Source organism: Cydia pomonella, chromosome 18 (assembly GCF_033807575.1).
Source record: "Cydia pomonella isolate Wapato2018A chromosome 18, ilCydPomo1, whole genome shotgun sequence".
Taxonomy (NCBI): Eukaryota; Metazoa; Arthropoda; class Insecta; order Lepidoptera; family Tortricidae; genus Cydia; species Cydia pomonella.
The window spans coordinates 10,571,214-10,591,018 of record NC_084720.1 but is presented as its reverse complement, the minus strand read 5'-3'; the positions used below and the strand labels follow the sequence as shown (position 1 = coordinate 10,591,018).

The window sequence follows — 19,805 nt, the reverse complement described above, 5'->3', positions numbered from 1 at the left end:
CAATATAACATACAACTATTGTGTTAAGATCCGTCTAGTAGAAACACTAAAAGAAAAACACCAGACCCATGTCTCCCAAACTTTTCGGTGATGTTCGCATTTTTACTTCTCTAAATTCGCTTCGAATGCTAACATCACCCGTCTTGAGTAGAGCGTAATAAATTGCCTGAGATTAATAAAAACAAGAGCGCATGCCGGTGGTCCTCACGGCCACCGGATACCGCGCCAGCGGCTTGTCCGTAGGCTGTAGACAGAATAACCCCCCGGCAGCCAGTTGCAGGTTTTAGCGTCCCCGTCACGCCTACTTGGCGTGTTGGCGGCGCACCGGCCGACTCCCGGCGCCCGGACGCGCCCGGGCGCCCCGAGACGGTCGGTGCGCCGCTACAGCGAGTCTTGGTTGCCGGTCCCGCCCCGCCGGACGCCGCTGCCCCGCACCCGCCGCCCCGCCACGCAGTACAAAGCCTCTATAACAGTCCCAGATTGCCCCGGCCCCGAACGGTAAACTATAACGTCAACATCTACTCTCAACAAAGTTCATAAATTCCCGAGAAGAGCGGGGCTTGCGCTCCGCTCGTCAACAGTCAGGTGTCGGATCGTGTTTTGGCCGCTATCACCCGGCGCTAGGTGCTTCATCCCGTCTCGACCACCCGTCCCTATCATTACACTCCGCAGGACGATGCACTCTCACACAGAACGACCCCGGCTCTGTCGAGCGACGTTCTCCCGCAACACTAGTTATTCTACAAGCGTTCCCTAGGACTGTATCCCATCACTTGGTATTTCTCTCCGCACAGGACCGCTCCGACCGTTCTAATTCCCTGCGCGTTGTTCGCCATCAGTACTTCATCGCCATCATGCTTCCCGTGCAAATCCCACCCGGCAAACAGACCTCCCTGACCGTTGATTTGATACGTTGTTTGATATTGTGTTGTGATGTATACTCAACTGCAACAAATTTTTAACCATGACCTTTTTTCAGGGTACTCTCCATAGCAGCACCGGAAGTGGAGACGATTTTGGATATTGTGAAAGATATCCTTCCCAATTTGGCTGATGTAAGTCTCATTTGCGATGTGTCTGGTTTCTATAATGAAATGAAATGAAAATCTTTATTTCAGGCAACTAGTGGCCCGTAAATAAATACCTTAAAACTAACATACTACTTACATATTATAACAATATATTTTTAAACTAGACACTACAAATTAATTATGGTTGCGATGCAGTACTCAACCCCGCAGTGTCGGAGCCGGCCTCGGAACCACCGAAAATTGACACCCTTCGGCCAAAACTCCTCCTTGTTGAAGGTCGCATAATGCCATTGAATCTATAACATAAATTGCTTTGTTATAACAGGCTGGTGGACCGCATAAGGGAGGAAACGGCGATGAAGAGCTCGACGTCCGTCTACTGATCCACCAGAGTCGAGCTGGTTGCGTGATCGGCAAAGCAGGCGCCAAGATAAAGGAGTTACGAGAGGTAAGATCGCATTTAACCTCAAAGTAAATGATCTATTTAGCGGCGCCTACATAATTGATAGGAGCGCGACTAGCGAGCAGATGCAAAGAGTCTTATAATAATGTGCTGAGGAGTTGGGTACAGTTATTTCGGAATGTTTTTAGTATGTCGATATTTGGCCCACGTGGTGCCCGGGATGGAGCAGATGCGAGTGCAGCTGCCGCGATGGATCTCGAGCTTTTATCTATTTATTGGACGGATGTTTTTAAAAGATATTGCTTATGTTAGTTTTAATTTACGTCAATACCAGACAATGAAGTAAACCTTTTATTTTAAGAGGGGGCTATCGCAAAATTGTAGTTATTATACTGATAATTAGTCGTTTTTATAAAATAAAATAAATAAAATAAATGGAAACTAGATTAGCAAGGGCAAACTCCAACCAAAATCTTACTAGGTTGAATTTAGCTCGATAAATAAAAAATCACGAAAACATTTCATTCATTACACTATTATGATTTAACCAGCAGTTAAATAAAATAGCTAGTGCTGAATAAAGTACCTAGCCGAGGGATGTGACGTCACGACCAAAATTTTAAACAGAAGTACCTATATTTTAAAATAGATTAAAACATATTGAAAACAATCTTCGGTTATGTGACCCGTTGTAATAAATCGTTTTTTTAAATGTAGCATATTCATCGTGTACTCCTCGGGGTCTCGACCCGGGGTCCGATTTGAGTATTTATTTTTTTGTTGACTGAAGAGACTGAGAGGTGAGGAGTAGGAGTGAGGCATATAGGCAGAGGGTGCAAGGTGTTGCGGGGTTTTAGGTTGGGGCTTGATGAGTCCAGGTTTGGGAGACTTGGGGTTGACTGGGCGGTGAGTTGATGGGTCGGAGTCGCACGGGCTGAAAGTTGAGGGATAACGGTTAGGAGTTAAGGGATCAGGAGCCTGGATGGAGGATGGATTTAATGTACTGACAGGAATGGTAACTTAGACGGACTTGAGGAAAATCCTGAATATTAATGGCTTTCCATCACAGATTATGCTTCGAGTGTAATAAAGTCTTTATTATCTGCAATTCCAACAAAATTACTTATAGAAACGTCCTTATTGCACATGAATCATAAGGACCCTTCTCTAATAGAAAGCCACATTTATCGTTTACTAATTCAGTGTTAACACAGGTATGTTTTACATTCATACTACTCTACTCATAAAAGTCATAAGCTCTTAATACTTAAAATGTAAAAATAAAAACTTTACAAAAAACGAAAACCGACTTAAAAAGGATAAAATAGAATATTATCCTTTTTAAGTATAGCATATACGTTACCAATTGATATGTCGTTTCGAAATCGATTGAGAAGTTGGTGCCAAGCCAAATAGTAGCAAAACAGGTAAAAAAACCAGCTTTATGTCTAAAACTCACAGTACGAAAATAAGTAAGAATTGCTATCAAAAAAAACACGACGGTAATAAACGCATAGGATTTATAGTATATGTACCGACATCCATGGTACGGGCTGCATCAAGGTTCGACCATGTGTCAAAAGGTACCTACAGAGAGTAATGTTCATTGCCGTCGTGTAAGACAATCCAACGCACACATGTACAACCGCATCCTTATCGAATCGCACCAGTCATGATACACTTCAAAATTTGTCTTGGCACCGACTTCAAACATATGAATTGGTAACGTATATACTTAAAAAAAAACGGCCAAGTGCGAGTCGGACTCGCCCATGAAGGGTTCCATACCATTCATAACGTATTAAAAAAAACTACTTACTAGATCTCGTTCAAACCAATTTTCGGTGGAAGTTTGCATATATCATATATTTTTTTTAGTTTTATCATTCTGTTATTTTAGAAGTTACAGGCGGGGGGGGGACACACATTTTACCACTTGGGAAGTGTCTCTCGCGCAAACTATTCAGTTTAGAAAAAAATGATATTAGAAACCTCAATATCATTTTCGAAGACCTATCCATAGATGCCCCATACGTATGGATTTGATGAAAAAAATTTTTTTTTTTAATTTTATGACGTATTAAAAATAACTATTTACTAGATCTCGTTCAAACCAATTTTCGGTGGAAGTTTGCATGGTAATGTAGATCATATATTTTTTTAGTTTTATCATTCTGTTATTTTAGAAGTTACAGGCGGGGACACACACATTTTACCACTTTGGAAGTGTCTCTCGCGCAAACTATTCAGTTTAGAAAAAAAAGATATTAGAAACCTCAATATCATTTTGAAGACCTATCCATAGATACCCCACACGTGGGTTTGACGAAAAAAGATTTTTTGAGTTTCAGTTCTAAGTATGGGGAACCCCCAAAATGTATTGTTTTTTTTCCTATTTTTGTGTGAAAATCTTAATGCGGTTCATAGAATACATCTACTTATCAAGTTTGAACAGTATAGCTCTAATAGTTTCGGAAAAAAGTGGCTGTGACATAAACGGACAGACAGACGCACAGAATCTATAAGGGTTCCGTTTTTTGCCATTTGGCTACGGAACCCTAAAAAGATAATATTTCATTTTATACTTTTTGAACTATGGTACCTAATTAAAACAAGAAATATTACTTTGCTTATCCGCGAGAAAATTACGTGTTAGTCAATCAGTGCTAACCCGTTATACTTACTTGCGTATTTTTACATGCAATTAATGTTCCCACCCTCCCACCGCAAAAATAAATACGCAAATAAATATAACAACTCACCACCAAAAGTACAAAACTCGACACGTGTTTCGCCTCTCTACGAGGCATCCTCAGGAGATGCTGGAGATGTTGACGGTCTGACACCCGACAACTGACAAAACTGTCAGCGGAAATCCATGCTAATTAAAACAAGAAATATTACTTTGCTTATCCGCGAGAAAATTACGTGTCAGTCAATCAGTGCTAACCCGTTATACTTACTTGCGTATTTTTACATGCAATTAATGTTCCCACCCTCCCACCGCAAAAATAAATACGCAAATAAATATAACAACCCACCACCAAAAGTACAAAACTCGACACGTGTTTCGCCTCTCTACGAGGCATCCTCAGGAGATGCTGGAGATGTTGACGGTCTGACACCCGACAACTGACAAAACTGTCAGCGGAAATCCATGCTAATTAAAACAAGAAATATTACTTTGCTTATCCGCGAGAAAATTACGTGTCAGTCAATCAGTGCTAACCCGTTATACTTACTTGCGTATTTTTACATGCAATTAATGTTCCCACCCTCCCACCGCAAAAATAAATACGCAAATAAATATAACAACCCACCACCAAAAGTACAAAACTCGACACGTGTTTCGCCTCTCTACGAGGCATCCTCAGGAGATGCTGGAGATGTTGACGGTCTGACACCCGACAACTGACAAAATACGCAAGTAAGTATAACGGGTTAGCACTGATTGACTAACACGTAATTTTCTCGCGGATAAGCAAAGTAATATTTCTTGTTTTAATTAGCATGGATTTCCGCAAAGTAACGCCTGATTCTATTAATTAACTATGGTACCTTTTTTTTGTAAAAAGTTTTTATAATTTCCTGCGTAAAGCCTTAATCCAAATGTGCTCGTAAATGACTCTCTTTAACATTTTAGTTTTTATGATTGTTTGTTAGGCACTCTAAGAAATTGCTTGTCAGACTGACTCATTCAAACAATAAACGTACCTACTCGTAGTTTACGAGGAACAAACAAGTTTTACTGTTCGGTATAGGTACATACCTACTATAACTATATCCTCGCTATGCATATCGGTTCGACCCTTGTCCCTTGCAAAAGTTTTAAAACGTCTATCGTGTGTTCTGGTAACATAGCAATCTACAGCTCTACGGTCCCGTAACTTAATAATTTATTTTGTTTCCCGGCAATGTTACGAACATTTGAGCTATGACTATGACATTGTTTTAACGTTGGTACTTGGTACTTTGGTTTAAATTATTTCTTAAAGACACGATCTTCTTACCTGAACGAAATAAAAAACGTTCACGTATCATTTAGGGAAGTAGGCAGCGAGTTTTTATATCTTTTTGTCCCGATCAGCTGTTCTCTTCGCTTTCTTATACTTAAGAATTTATCCCTTGTTAGAAAGCAAAATTCTATAAATTAGTTCAACAGACTTGCTTGCACGCTTCGACTTAATACATAATTGTTTCTAATACGTTGTACGTAGGTATTAAAAGATTATATGGTTCTAAACGACAAAACAAATTTTGTAACCATAGAAAGCAGTCGTGAAAAAGCTTTCCCACCACTAATTGAAAACTTTATACCCTGCCGCTCAGTGTATCCGACGTATCTGCATTAGTCTGCCTTAAAATATATGTAGAACAATTTCGCTAATAGGTTTCAATGACAAATGTAGTCAGTGAACCAGTTTGTGTTATTCAATAGTTGGCCGGTGAAATTGAACCTACATAGATACAGAGAGAGGATGATCTTCGAATTGGAGACTACACTATTGAGTAGCAACTTATTATAATAGATATTCTAGAGTAGGTGTTTCATACGATGGGTTAGTTTCGACGGCGCGGGCGCGTGCTGGCGGCGGCAGCTGCGCTGGCAGGTGCGCGCGCAGCCGCCGGAAGGCCGCACAAAAACGCGCGCACCTGGGGCCCATGGTATACCCATACCCACGCCTTGCACAAAGCGCGACGTCGTACACGACATATGCTACCCCTAGCGCGATTACCCAGCCAGGTACTCACGCAGGTGACCCACAGATGCTATCCTCCAAGTACATACGTTAAGACGACCGGTTTGGCCTAGTGGGTAGTGACCCTGCCTACGAAGCTGATGGTCCGTGAGAGTCAGAATGGCGGGTGTACCTAAATAAAATTAAATGACAACCATACCAAATTTTTGTACCTAATTTTTACCTCCGTTAAAAAAAAATGTACCTCACGGTACATAAAGTTATCATCAAAAAACAGTACACCCGCCATCCTGACAGTCAGAATGGCGGGTGTACTTTATTACGCTATGTTCCCTTGGTTATTGATAAATTCTATAAAAGCCAAATTTTTGTACCTTTTTTGTACCTTCACATTCAATTATAATATGATTCATTTTATTTGTGGTTTCCAAGTTTTACTCATTTTATATTTTGCTTGCTATTACAATTTTGCAGGCGTTATAATTTTTCAAGTTATCGATCTCATTTTTAAGAAAAAACGCTAAGGTACAATTATTTTTATTACGCCAGGAATTAGTACCTTTAATGTTTAATCTGTTAAGATCAGATAACTTAGTAAATAATGAAATGTATTAACTGCTCAGATTTCCCAACTAGAATTGCGCTACTTGCTGGTCCTGGTCTAACATTAAAGCTCAAGCCATCATGACCAACGCAAGCTCTCAATAGTAAAAGAGCAGTCTTAACCTAATATCATATTCCTACTAGTCATAAAGTATAAAAAAGCGGCCAAGTGCGAGTCGGACTCGCCCATGAAGGGTTCCGTACCATTTATGACGTATTAAAAAAAACTACTTACTAGATCTCGTTCAAACCAATTTTCGGTGGAAGTTTGCATGGTACATTTTTTTACTATTATCATCCTGTTATTTTAGGAGTTACAAGGGGGGGGGGGGGCACACATTTTACCACTTTGGAAGTGTCACGCGCAAACTATTCAGTTTAGAAAAAAAAAATAGAAACCTCAATATCATTTTTGAAGACCTATCCATAGATACCACACACGTACGGGTTTAATGAAAAATAAATTTTTGACTTTCAGTTCTAAGTATGGGGAACCCCCAAAATTTATTGTTTTTTTTTTCTATTTTTGTGTGAAAATCATAATGCGGTTCCCAGAATACATCTACTTACCAAGTTTCAACAGTATAGTTCTTACGGCCGGCTGTGTGATACGGACGGTCAGACAGACAGACAGACAGACAGGCGAATCCATAAGGGTTCTGTTGTTTGCCATTTGGCTACGGAACCCTAAAAAGACATCACGCTAGAGCACAACCTAATGTGTGCAAACGTGACCAACGTTTAGTTGATATTGTATTGTGATACTCGTGTTCCCCTTCGTTCCTGGACGTAAGTTAAACTCTAGAAAGAGTTAGTTAACCTTAGGTACTCAGCTGACAATTTTTTTAATATATCTGTCCTTTTCTTTGAACATTTTATGGCAGTCTATTCGCCGCGGCGCAAAATTTATCTCAGTAGATTTCAAACAAAAGATTCCCGACTTACAAACAAGATTTGGCAAAAGGGCAGGTACCGTATCATTAATCCTTGCCATCGAGAAACGTGAGTCGGGAGTGCTTCTCGGTCGATTAACGTGCTCGGGAGCACTTACAAAAGTTAACTTTAATTTGAGCAACCGTCTAGTACCACAGTACGTTCGTAACTTTACAGAGGAAAGTTACAACGGTTTCCGCCGCTTTAGCAGACTGGCAGAATATGCGAGCTTTGGATGTGGTGAGTTTATAACAGTAACAAAATATTATTACGAGTAGGCGGAGTAGGTAATCCTGTTGAATTCTAGCTTATTTCGTGCATGTGTTATATTGCGCGATTTGTTGTGTCATTATATTTTGCGTAGCCGAGTGGTTGATGTTAGCGGTAGCAAAATTGTTCTGCCTCGGATGTCGGTGTCAACCCTCGGATGTCGATTTTTATTTTTTTTTATTTGTGGACGAGATATTTAGTTCCGTTACAGTAGAGTAGCGGCCCAACGATTTTTACGAAACTTTTTGAATATCAGTTGAGAGTATCACGTGTGAATCTACAATGTATTCCCATTAGCAGCTCGAGCGCGAGTTCTGTGCGCAATCCAGTTAAACTTGACCCCGAGAATAGTAATAACTATGCAGAAATACAGAACACACTTATACTGGTCCCTCTCAGCCTTGGTATTGTGGTCGTCTGGTCGTGCTTGAAGTGTCACCCGAGGTTTCGATCTGTTTCCCTTCGAATCGGAAGCACGCGGCTGCGTCCGCGCCGGCTCGGGTTACGCCGGGAAATGGTTTTTTGTGACCCCCACATCCTCCCCTATAGGGAAATGGGTGGAGCAAAAAACCCTGTATTCGGTAAATAAATAATAGTTGACAATACCCACGATAGTAAATTATTGAGCGATATGTAAACGATGTTGAAGGAAACATGCGGCGTTCAAATTACCCATTTTATAAACCATTGATTTATATAAAACGACGTAAAACACAAAAAGAAAATTAAATTCGTGTACCTCGAGCACTTCAATTTAATTCGACCATTAGCACGGTTGTGAAACCAGTGGAATAGTAGAGTAGAGAGCCGGATATCTAATGATGCAGTCAGCTGCAGAGATGCAGAGTTACCAAAACCCTTATAACTGTAAGATACACCAGATAAATTGTAAGTGGATTTTAGCGATCTATTATTTTAAATTTACAATTAAATAGCAGTCCATAATTAACTATCTATTTATGAAAGACGCGACACAGGTCGAATAAATTTAAAAATATATTTAAATATACTTAGAAGCCACAGCGTATGTCATTTATGTAGTTGGTAATTACTAACTCATTACCGGGCTGCGGTGACACCGGCAATTACGCGCACGCGACCCCCTTCCGGCTCCGATCGGTAAGGCTTCCATCCGATACATTATAGATGGACTACCTTGCTTAGGCTCCGCATGCTTAGACTCACAGTCGCCACACACCGTCACGGTGTAGTGTTGTACACCGTGTGCCGCACCCTTCTGGTGTACCTATCTCACACGTTAAAATATACCACAAGTTTATTCCTCGATACCTATCTGGTGATATTTTTAATGTACACACACACGCAATATGTAAAAGCATCCGTGAATGCACGATCACATTTTCAATGTACTGCTAAACATGGCAAAGGCACCACCATGGGTTGTTGCCGCATGGGATGGCACAATGATTGTGTGAAAAAGAAGTGTTTGTACCTTCACCATGTTATTTACTATCTTGAATTAATGATGAGAGAAAAAATATTCGTCTTTGTTTGCTTTTTTGAGTGAAGTTTGAGGTAAAAACTTAATTTTTAAGGCAGTTCTGAAAGTACCCAAAATACCGGTTCCATTTTTGGCTGGTACCCAAAATCCCGGTACTTTTTAAGTACCGATTCTGCAATCCCTAGATGACAGCTCCAACTTGTGGTAATAAATAAATCACGAGTCGTGGCATATGCTCCGTTCAGTGGGTAAGTAATCTACGATTATCGATCATCGATGCGTTGCCTTTGCATATTTGAAGTTACCAATTTTTTTTTATCCTATTATGTACTATCTTATTTAGTTTATTTTCCGCTGTATTTACTCAGTTTTCTACTCTAGCAAAGCCCTGTAACTTCGAAATCCGTAACAACACGTAGTCGAAGATCAATCTTATACTTGTTCGTTAAATAAGGGCGATAGCTCGCCTGCGTTCGATGTATGAGAAGGACAGCCTTTCAGCATGTGGTTTTATCAAACAAAGGAAGTTACTTTCCTTTTGAACTTATGTTTTTGTACTTCAGACGTTCATATTATTTATGTTTGAATATGGTACAATATTTGCACCTACTTTACTAACCCTGTAAATTATTCAAGAAAAGAAACCCAATTCCCCTTGTTTCCGATATAATTTTATTAGGAGTTCCCTTCGAGGGCCAATCGCAAGTTTATGACAAATGGCAAAGTTCCTTGGTTACGTGGCGTAGGCGTGGCGCGTGCCGGAGTCCCGGAGCCCCACAAGTGCAGCGCGGCGAGGGGACACTGCTCCCGCGGGGGAGGGGGACAGGTGTTGCACGGCGGGGCCCGTCGCCGCCGCCGCCCGGCTCACTCACTGTGCCACCACCCGACGGGAAGGGTCGTTCGCGGGCAATGCTCAACCCTATGCAGTTTTATAATCGTGAATCAGTTGAGTTAACTTTTTTTTAATGCAGCTCCTTAATTTAAAATCTGAATTTAATTCAAGTGAAACTTTTACTTCTTCTGGATTACCGAGTGACATCCAACAGTTTAAAGACAATGAAAACTCGAACTACAAATACGGGAAATGTGTCAAATGTGCATCTAAAATCAGTGATTGCAAATAAGAGATTATGTGGTCGGTGTACGGGTGTTGTTTGTGCGTGCGGGGCACGTGCGCGGGTCGATGGCGTGGCGCCTGCGCGCGCCCGCTGTCAGGCGACGGTCACCACCGACCGCACTGACGACACCAACAGCGGTCAATTCGGTAACGCATCCGCCCTCTCCAGGGAAGGTGGCGTGTTCTCACCTCATAAAAGGAAATATGTTTCTCTTCTGTAATAATACGTTTGGGGCTGCGCCGTAATTAGGTTTATGGATCATTTTTTTAATACAATTGTTGATGAAATACGACCTACTTACTTACTTAAATTAACTTTGTATATGAACTTATTACGATAATATGGATGGCTTTACAATAGGAAAGTTTCATTGTAGTTTTTTGATCTAAGTCACAAAGGAAGTAACTTTTTTTATTTATCCTTTATATTTTCTCACGATATCCATCAATGGACCATTGTATTCGATCTTCGACCCGACATTTCATTTGAATTAAATATAGACTACCTGCACCATCCCTCACAAGATATGGCAAACATTGTACAAAGAAATTCCATGTGAATGAAAGCGATTTTTTTACCCCACGGTACACGCATTTTATTATCTTGCAAATAAGTCTGGTGTCTTTTGTCATGGTATTTAACAAAAGCATTGGGGACGAGCGGATCGTTGTTTGAATGAATAAATTTCGTTTGCAGAAAACTGGTGCTCGTCTGAAAATATTCTCGAACCCGGCGCCGCAGAGCTCGGAGCGCGTGGTGCAGCTGGTCGGCGGGCCCGAGGCTGTCGCCGCCGCCGTGCGCGAGGTGCTCGACCTCGTGCGAGAGGTAACCAAATATGACATGTCTATCCTGTCGTGTAATATGATGCTATCAATGTTCCCGTACCCATTCTACATCGACGCATTCCTTTGCAGGTGCCCATCAAAGGAGCCATCCAAAATTATGACCCCCACAACTACGATGACTATTACGCTGACGAATACGGTGGCTTCGGCAACGGCCAGGGTGGGGGCCCACGCGGCGGCCCCGGCCGAGGCCCGCCCCGCGGCGGCCCCCCGCCGCGCGGCATGCCCCCCCTGGGCCCCAGCGGCCGCGGCCCGCCGCCGCCGCGCGGGGGCCCGCCCCTGGGCCGCGGCGGCCCACCCGGGCCTCGCGGCGGCTTCAACGACTTCTCCGGCCCCGGCGGACCCGGAGGCCCGGGCCCCAGGGGCAACTTCAACGGACCGCCTCGCGGCGGCAACTTCGCCGGCGGAAACTTTGGTGGTGGCGGCGGCAACTTTGGCGGTCGCAGTGGCGGCGGCGGCGGTGGTGGCGGCGGCGGCAACTTCGGTGGTGGCGGCGGCGGCAACTTCGGTGGCGACAGCAACCAACAGGAGACCACCACTCAAGTCACCATTCCCAAAGACGTGAGTATAATAGTCGTACCGATTGTATTATATTTAAGACAGTATCATGTGACATGTGTACGGTATACAAGTAACAAGGGTGTCGTTGACAGTTGGCCGGCGCGATAATCGGCAAGGCGGGGTCGCGCATCCGCAAGATCCGCGCGGACTCGGGCGCCGGCATCGAGATCGCGGAGCCGCTGCCCGGCTCCAACGACCGCATCATCACCATCACGGGCACGCCGGCGCGCATACAGACCGCGCAGTATCTGTTGCAGCAGAGGTAATACTACACCTCCGTTTTTATATTTGCACCTAAATACAATGATATTTTGGTTTATAGGCACTCTTTGATAGGTTGGACTTTTGACTGTCATATTAGATTAGAATATCAGGAGTGTGACAGTCGGCCGCACTAATTTCCTCAATCTGATATCCATGTCATTACTAACACAGCATTGTTTTGGTACTAGAATGTTTGAAGAGTTCCCTGAGTTGGCACCAAACAAGTCTAAGATAAAGTAGCCTTTCCTAATCGGCCTCGACTGAGACGTCGTTGTCGTTTCAATACAGGTAAAAAAGACGAAAAGTATTTGTTGGAGTAGTGTTCCACATGTTTCTTCGATGGGATCTTGACAACAATATTCTATTTTAGTATTTTTCTCTCATTAATATTGTATATGGGATCGTATGTCGTATGATCATAAGACAAGTATAGTAACTTGGTTAGGAGTGATTTTATCACACTCATTTCATTAGGTATATGTGTGGTAAAACCTCTCATATCAGTAGTTTATATTTGTAGCTAATACCTCATTATCATCGTATCATTCATAAACTTGTCATCCTCATTTGCAACCATCTTAACAACCTCTACACTTGTGCTAACATGACTGTGGTGATAACAATGTTTTAGGTGTGTCAACTAACGGGAGTCGTCTGCCGTGCGTTGTATGGAAGACTAGTGATTTTGTTGTTTGATTCAGTAACAAAAAATCACCAGTCTGCCTACAAAGTACCGGTGCTATCTTCGGACCAAGAACTTCTTCATGCTGTCACTTGCCTTTCATTCTACTAACGTGTGTAATACTCTTTTTCATTCACTTGTGTACCTTACTTTATTGGTAACCTTTTTAACCGCCGTACATCAGAAAGGAAACTTAATGAAACTATTCCCACTAAAAATGATTGGCTACGTGCAAAGTGCCCGGTGAAAAAATGTCGAAGGAAGTATGCGTATGCTGTGGCACAAGTGAGAAATTTTCTAGACGAATGTGTTTCGAACATTTTAGCTTCGTATGCCGACAGATCTATAAATTAATGTATCTACTTAAAGGCGCCAAGCGGCGTCGACAACATGTTAACAAGTTTTATGTATGTCGTACATAGTCATCTTTTACTTTGGTCTCATATAATCTAACTAAGCGGTACAGAGGGTTAACTATATGTATGTGTGTCTATATGTATTTGTTTATGAATATTATGATATTTTATATTAGTTGTTAATGTTCTGTTTTCTGTTTGGCAGTGTTCACGAAAGCAACCCGAGCCTGGGCGGCGGCCGAGGCAACTTCTGATTGCAGTCTTCTTCTCGTCCGTAAGAAGAGCAACTATTAAAGCTTTACAGATCCACCTCAACACCATCAATGTACAATATAAGGCCGTGAGGCTCGCGTGACACTTGTCAGTAATGTATTTACAGAGTGAATTACAATATATAATGATTAATGTAAGAGGAATGCATTTATCGTAATTTATATATATAATAAATTTTACTAAGATCGTGTCAATAATTTGATGGGAATTTGTTACATCGATTGTATTTTTAAGTAAATAGAACTAGAATTAATAAAGTTTATTTTGCAACTTTTAGTTTTAATTGTTCCAATCTTGCAACTTATACCAGCACGAAGGGAGAGATCTGGCTAGGCATAATTTACGTACATTTGAGTCAATTCATTATTCTTTCCGACCACATTATATTATTATGAACTATACTATGACTAAATCGTCAGGTGACAACCAACACGCACTACAAGTTCAGAGCCATAGTGAACTGTAGTAGTACCACAACTAGGTTGTTTTTTTTTTTAAATAGGTAGCAGAGAGAGACATTCGAACGCCAAGAAACTTAAGATTAAATGAACAAGAAATACTATTTTCACTAAATGTCAGCGTAATTGTCAAAGAGTAAAGTAAGTATATAGGAAGTCATTATCGCTATTATATCACTAGTTATAATATAAACCCATTCATGGCCAAGACCCGTCGAGCGTACACAATACCGCCGGGTTATACAAACCGTTTTTAGCTAAAACGTATGACTCTGGTCTCTGGCCTGGGGCGCACGGTAAATAAACCCCCGCTTATGAAGCCGGCCAGTTGAACAATTACTTATTTCTGTGACTATCAAAAAAAAAGTCGTTCGTAGGAATGGTCATTTTTATTTTTTACATATTTAACATGCTGTTTGTTGTTGTTTTATGGGTCAAATCTCAGAAGTTCAATTTGACCCATTTCCCTTGCCTTCCCCTCACACAAAACAAAATATTAAAAAAAAAACTTTGAATAGGTATTTGTCACACACTATTATGTTAATATGATAATACAATATTAGTTAGTGGTGACCGTTTCAACTGCCTTGTTAATATTGAAACGGAAAAAAAGAATGAATCGTAACCCCCGTTACCAGAGGGTAACAATAATTCAACTTTTGGAGGAATTTTTGTATATTGATCGATTGATTTGTTTTTTGTTAAAATCGTTGTTTTACAGGTCAAGATTTGTAGTATATATTTACATAGTGAGATTAAAATAATGATAATATTTACAAATTCCAATTATAGACACTGCTTAACCCATTCAGGGCCAGCGACTCAGCTTATGGGTCATGCTCAAACAGTTCCAGTGACTCACATGTGACACATAAACGAAACGTAATTTGACGTAATAACGTACGTATCCAGTAAGTTAACAACCATTTCTACAAGTGTACACGCTCGTAAGGGCCTTATACGATAAAAATTAAATATTGATTGTCTCCGAAATGGAGTTAATTAGAATACCGGTGTCTTTGAGAAAGTTACTTAATTTAAGCTCAGGGATGCACCGATTTTAGCTTAAATTAAGTAACTTTCTCCATTAACGGAAAAAAAAAACACGGTGTATATAGAGCCTAGAATATTCAATTTTGATTTGCTATCTGTGCAATATAGTAAATATACTGAAATTCTAGATACATACGCATTGCAAGCATACAGAAAAATCCATATTTCAAAGATACCAAAAATATGTATATTTTAAAGTTAATGACATGGCTCAGGGTATGGGTCACCGTGGCCTGGCACTACTTGTAAAAACTACAAATGTATCCGTGGCAGGCTAAAATAAACTTTATTAGCTGGTTTTAAAGCTTATTTTATGTTGAAGCTGTTTGACATTGTACCATTTTACAACCGATTACCGAGTAATGATGGCACGCAACATTTACCAAACCGTAGTATAATAATATTTTATTTTGTGTGGGGGGTATGGCAATGAGGATATTCTCCCATTGTACTTTTATTTCATAATATTTGGTGATTGTTGTATTGTATCTTAGGCAATTATCTACTAACAATGATGTTAATATTTGTCTAAGCAAGTATAAGCATCGAATAAAATAGATAGATGGAGTCTTGTGGAGTGATGGAATTAAAACCTCTCTCCAAAGTAACTCCCGTTCAATAGATGGCGTTGCGGAAATCTAAACCCAAACCGTGTTATTTATAGGGCCAATTACATCCACACTTCGCCCAATGTCGGGCCCGGGCAAGAGTATTTTTCCGTTTCACTAAATATCAGCACATCTTTTAAGATATTTGAAATGTAAAATATCTTTGTTTCTAACTGCCAAAAATGTTCAATGTTTGACTTTGATATTTTTGCATGATATAAACCATTTTATGCGGCCAGCCGCGTGCGGTTGCGGCGGAACGCTTAGTGCGTTCAGTATTTATGGTTGCAGTTTCATACATTCTTAACCGTCATGCGGCTGTCCGCACGCGGCTAGCCGCTTAGTGCGTACGTAGCCTTAGTGGTGACATTTTGTGCGGTTGTGTAAGGGCTCCTCTACACGATGGCCCAGCGTAGGCCAGTCCAAGGGACGCAGCTATGCGGTGAAATGAGATAGCAATATCACTTGCTCCCTCTAACGCATAAATGCGTCCCTAGGACTGGCCTACGCTGGGCCATCATGTAGAGGAGCAATGAGTCGAGGAGTAGAGGTACCACAGAGGTACCAGGATCGCTTAAAAATGTGAAGGTACAGAGGTTCAGAGTACTTAGGTTTCTGACTTATCGATATAATATAACCAGTATGCCTTGAGCTAGGCAGTTCTTAATTCTTATCAGGGGTTTAAGTTAATTGGTATCTATCGATGATTTCATACAAAATTTCTTACCGTCCAGTTTACTGAGATACCTGGGTCTATGTGAGCTGGTCGCTTTCAACGAATTCATATAAATTTTCTTACTGTCCAGTCTAGTGAGACCCCTCGCTCCTGCGCATCACAGAAATAGTTTCGTCTCTTTTTTTTTATAGTAATTCGGCGTGGCAATGGTGACAAAGAGGCGAATACATTAAGTCAAGAATGTGCCACTCACTATTAGGGTCCGTCTGGTTCTATTTTGCACTGGAGAATTTTAATTTTTTATAAGTAAAATTAATAAATACAGTTCTCAAAGCGTCCGTTCTGTTACGGGGTCCGAGGGGAAGAGGAATAAAGTACACCCGCCATCTGTCAGGATGGCGGGTGTACTGTTTTTTGGTGATTACTTTAAGTACCGTGAGGTAAAAAAAATTTTAAATAGTACAAATTAGGTACAAAAATATGGTGTGGTTTTCATTTAATTTTATTTAGGTACACCCGCCATTCTGACTCTCACCTTCGGACACTAGAAGATAAATCCTTTCTTCTACGCCGTTACACACCAGTCCCCCAACGAATGATAAACCTTGGCATGATGAATTTGCAATCTGGCATTCACGCGATATGATAAACTTATAAGATAATAAAGAAAAAGGTCACGATAAAAGGGACCGTTCCCTTCCTACAAAACACGAGAAAACACGTACCTAAACCGAGATAGAGAAGGCCAAATAGGCCCAATGAAAATAAACAAAACTAACACACTCAAGTTCACAAGCCGTTCCAAAACAAACACAATCAGAAAATACATATAACAACTAGCACACACCAATTCCCGGAAGACGAACAAGATATAAACGATAAACAAGTAACATAGAACAATCAAGAACCAATCCCCAAGCAGGATAGCAGTCGCCATGGGAATTAGAAACCAGAATTCTCCAGTTTATTACAAATGTAACTATCTAAACAAAAAAGATTAATAAATAGTTGAATATATAACAGGAAGTGAAGAAATACAATACTAATAGCTGAGTGAATGAATGTGAGCTCTGGAGTAACTTTTTTAGTAATAAAGAATTATCTTAGATTAAGTACAAATAATTTACTGTTTTGTTACCCAGAAATAATTGGCTATTTATTTATTTATACACCTAAAAAGTAGAGCCACCGGCAAAAGCAATTGCTTTACTTACAGGTTATTTTTTTTAACTCTTCTCAATATTCTGCACAATTATTGTGTAGATCATACTGAACAAGTTTTACAATGCCTTGAAAGCCGAAATGATAGGCATAATATAGTACATTACGAGTGCGAAAAATAGGGAATTCGAAACGAGTAGCGATAAATTAAAACACGACCTAAGGGAGTGCTTTAAATCTACACTAGTTGCGAATTACCTATTCGCACATGTATCGTACAACGTTTTACAGTACATAATGGCCCTTTAAATGTTCGACACAACACAGTAACTATGCTAATTTTCACACTAGTGCGGTAAAGTAGCACCATATGTACTGTAAAAAAAATTTCAACTTTGGTAAAATGCTAAAGTTCCCTTCACATGATATGGCTAATGGTTAAGAATACAGTTTTATATTTTTATATTCTCGGGCAAACAAATGTGACATTATCTATGAAAAGGGACCTTATTGTCGGTGGCGCTTACGCCATTATCAACAATGCTCCCATATTATACACAACGCCGCGCTACGCAGTGCGGCATAAGTGCCATCGACAATAAGGTCCCTTTTCATAGATAATGTCACAAATAATGTATTAAAACAAGATTGGAATAGAAAATATGATATTTATTTCAAGAATCACACCTGTTCTGTCTATTCTTAATATAAGGCAATCTTATAAAATTGCTATAAAATACCACCAAAACTTAAAGCTTTTGATCAGATCAAGTATACAAAACATGTTGGTCATTGACTATGTCCAGGTGGCAGGTCATCATCACTTGAATTTTTTAGTGTAGCTTTTGTACTTGATTCCACAATCTCCACAATGTCATGTTTATCTAGATAAAAGAATACATAAACTAATGGTATCACAACTCCTAATATCAGCACACAGCAAAGTAGGTGATACCACTTCAAACCAAAATCTGCACCATGTGATGTCAGTTCTTTCACAACCACTGTTTCTACAGATTCACATGGTTTATTGGGCAATAATTGGGTGTCCTCTGTGATTGGTTCAGTTGGCTCTACATCTGTGTACGGGTTGACCGCTGGGGCTAGAGTACTATTCATTACTATGGCATTGCAATCTATAGCAAAGTCATTGTTTCCATTTATTTCTTTATCTATATTTTGACTACCAGGCGGAAGAAGCTCATTGTGATTATCTATTACGGACTGTCCTCCTGGCATAGTTTTAGATGTTGATGGTACAGCATCCAAAGGTGGTGACATAATTTCTGTGAGTACTGAGTAGGGAGTAACTGGAACCTTAACAGTCCTTCTTGCATATATTTCATTATCTTTATGAATGTGGTTGATTCTCTTTAATTCTGCAATCTGCAAAAGATAATAAACAATATTAAATTTATTAAAAACATCTGTGTGTAAAGATAATATCTAAATGCTGATAATATATAAGACTGAAAAAATATAATAAATGACGGATTATTTCATGTATGCATTTTGAGTTTATATATGTAAGTACCTAGTCCTTTAACAAAGTTAAAAACATGATAATGACAATATAAACATAATATGTTTGAAAAATTATAAACCCTAGAAATCATTTCTACTTACAGAACAATGGAATCGTAACGCAATAGCTTGTAACGTGTCACCATCTTGAACCTGTGCCTCAATAAAATGATCTTGCGACTTCATCTTGTGTAGGGGAATTTCAGAAGAATCTTGGCAGTCGTCCTTCTTCACACTCATGTTATATCCAGTAAACTCATCCCCGTGCATGAGGCGCGTCCTGATAAACAACTTGTGTGAATAACACGTAAACACAAAACAGGTTTCATTAGCTATTTCGACACCTCTACACTTACCGTTGTTTCATTTTTTAACTACTCTACCACTAACAACTAACATGACCTAAATAAACGTAAAACTACCTTAAATTCTCAATTATTTTAAGAACATAAAATGATTAATGAAACAAAACAGCTGTTCACTCTTTGTTGATCAAAGAAACTCAGTGGGATTTTTTGACAATTTGGAATTTTTCTGTATTTGACATCTGAGTAGACCATAAACATTACCACTCTATACCCTGCCATAACATCTGGATTCCGCGATTTTCCGGATTACTTATAAATAATATAATAATAGGTTTTAATTTATTTATAAGCGGCTAATTGACTAGCAAATTGTTTATCATAAATCATTATGATGAATATTATAGAATCAAAATCATATAAATAATCGCATCTACAAAGCCCTTTACGTTTATGGGATCTTCTTAGTAGTTTGTGCACCGACCGATGCAAATGATTTGCAATATATTGCCCCATTAT

The 19,805-nt window shown here is 40.0% G+C and overlaps 2 protein-coding genes across 6 annotated transcripts in view; one reads left to right on the top strand and one right to left on the bottom strand.

The window, feature by feature from the left end:
• LOC133527703 (heterogeneous nuclear ribonucleoprotein K) overlaps positions 1-13,771 on the top strand; it is a 74,492-nt gene extending 60,721 nt beyond the window's left edge. For all 5 annotated transcript variants that reach the window (XM_061864833.1, XM_061864835.1, XM_061864836.1 and 2 more), the window contains 7 exons: positions 455-498; positions 980-1,055; positions 1,357-1,479; positions 11,217-11,345; positions 11,435-11,926; positions 12,019-12,188; positions 13,434-13,771. In XM_061864833.1, coding sequence (XP_061720817.1) covers positions 455-498; positions 980-1,055; positions 1,357-1,479; positions 11,217-11,345; positions 11,435-11,926; positions 12,019-12,188; positions 13,434-13,482 — 1,083 coding nt within the window. In that variant the 3' untranslated portion in view covers positions 13,483-13,771. The remainder of the gene's footprint in view (positions 1-454; positions 499-979; positions 1,056-1,356; positions 1,480-11,216; positions 11,346-11,434; positions 11,927-12,018; positions 12,189-13,433) is intronic.
• Positions 13,772-18,105: 4,334 nt separating this feature from the next.
• Positions 18,106-19,523, bottom strand: LOC133527407 (lysM and putative peptidoglycan-binding domain-containing protein 3). The gene is made up of 3 exons (XM_061864409.1): positions 19,338-19,523; positions 19,084-19,261; positions 18,106-18,843 (listed from the first exon to the last, which is right to left on the bottom strand). Exons 1-3 carry the CDS (start codon positions 19,346-19,348, stop codon positions 18,247-18,249), a joined length of 786 nt encoding a protein of 261 aa, XP_061720393.1. The 5' UTR covers positions 19,349-19,523; the 3' UTR covers positions 18,106-18,246.
• Between the last annotated feature and the right edge of the window lie 282 nt (positions 19,524-19,805).

Excerpts from the sequence above, each read along its gene's own strand:
- LOC133527407 (XM_061864409.1), bottom strand. Across the intron at positions 18,844-19,083 it reads CGTTACGATTCCATTGTTCT|ATTGCAGAATTAAAGAGAAT; the intron begins GTAAGTAGAAAT and ends TATCTTTTGCAG.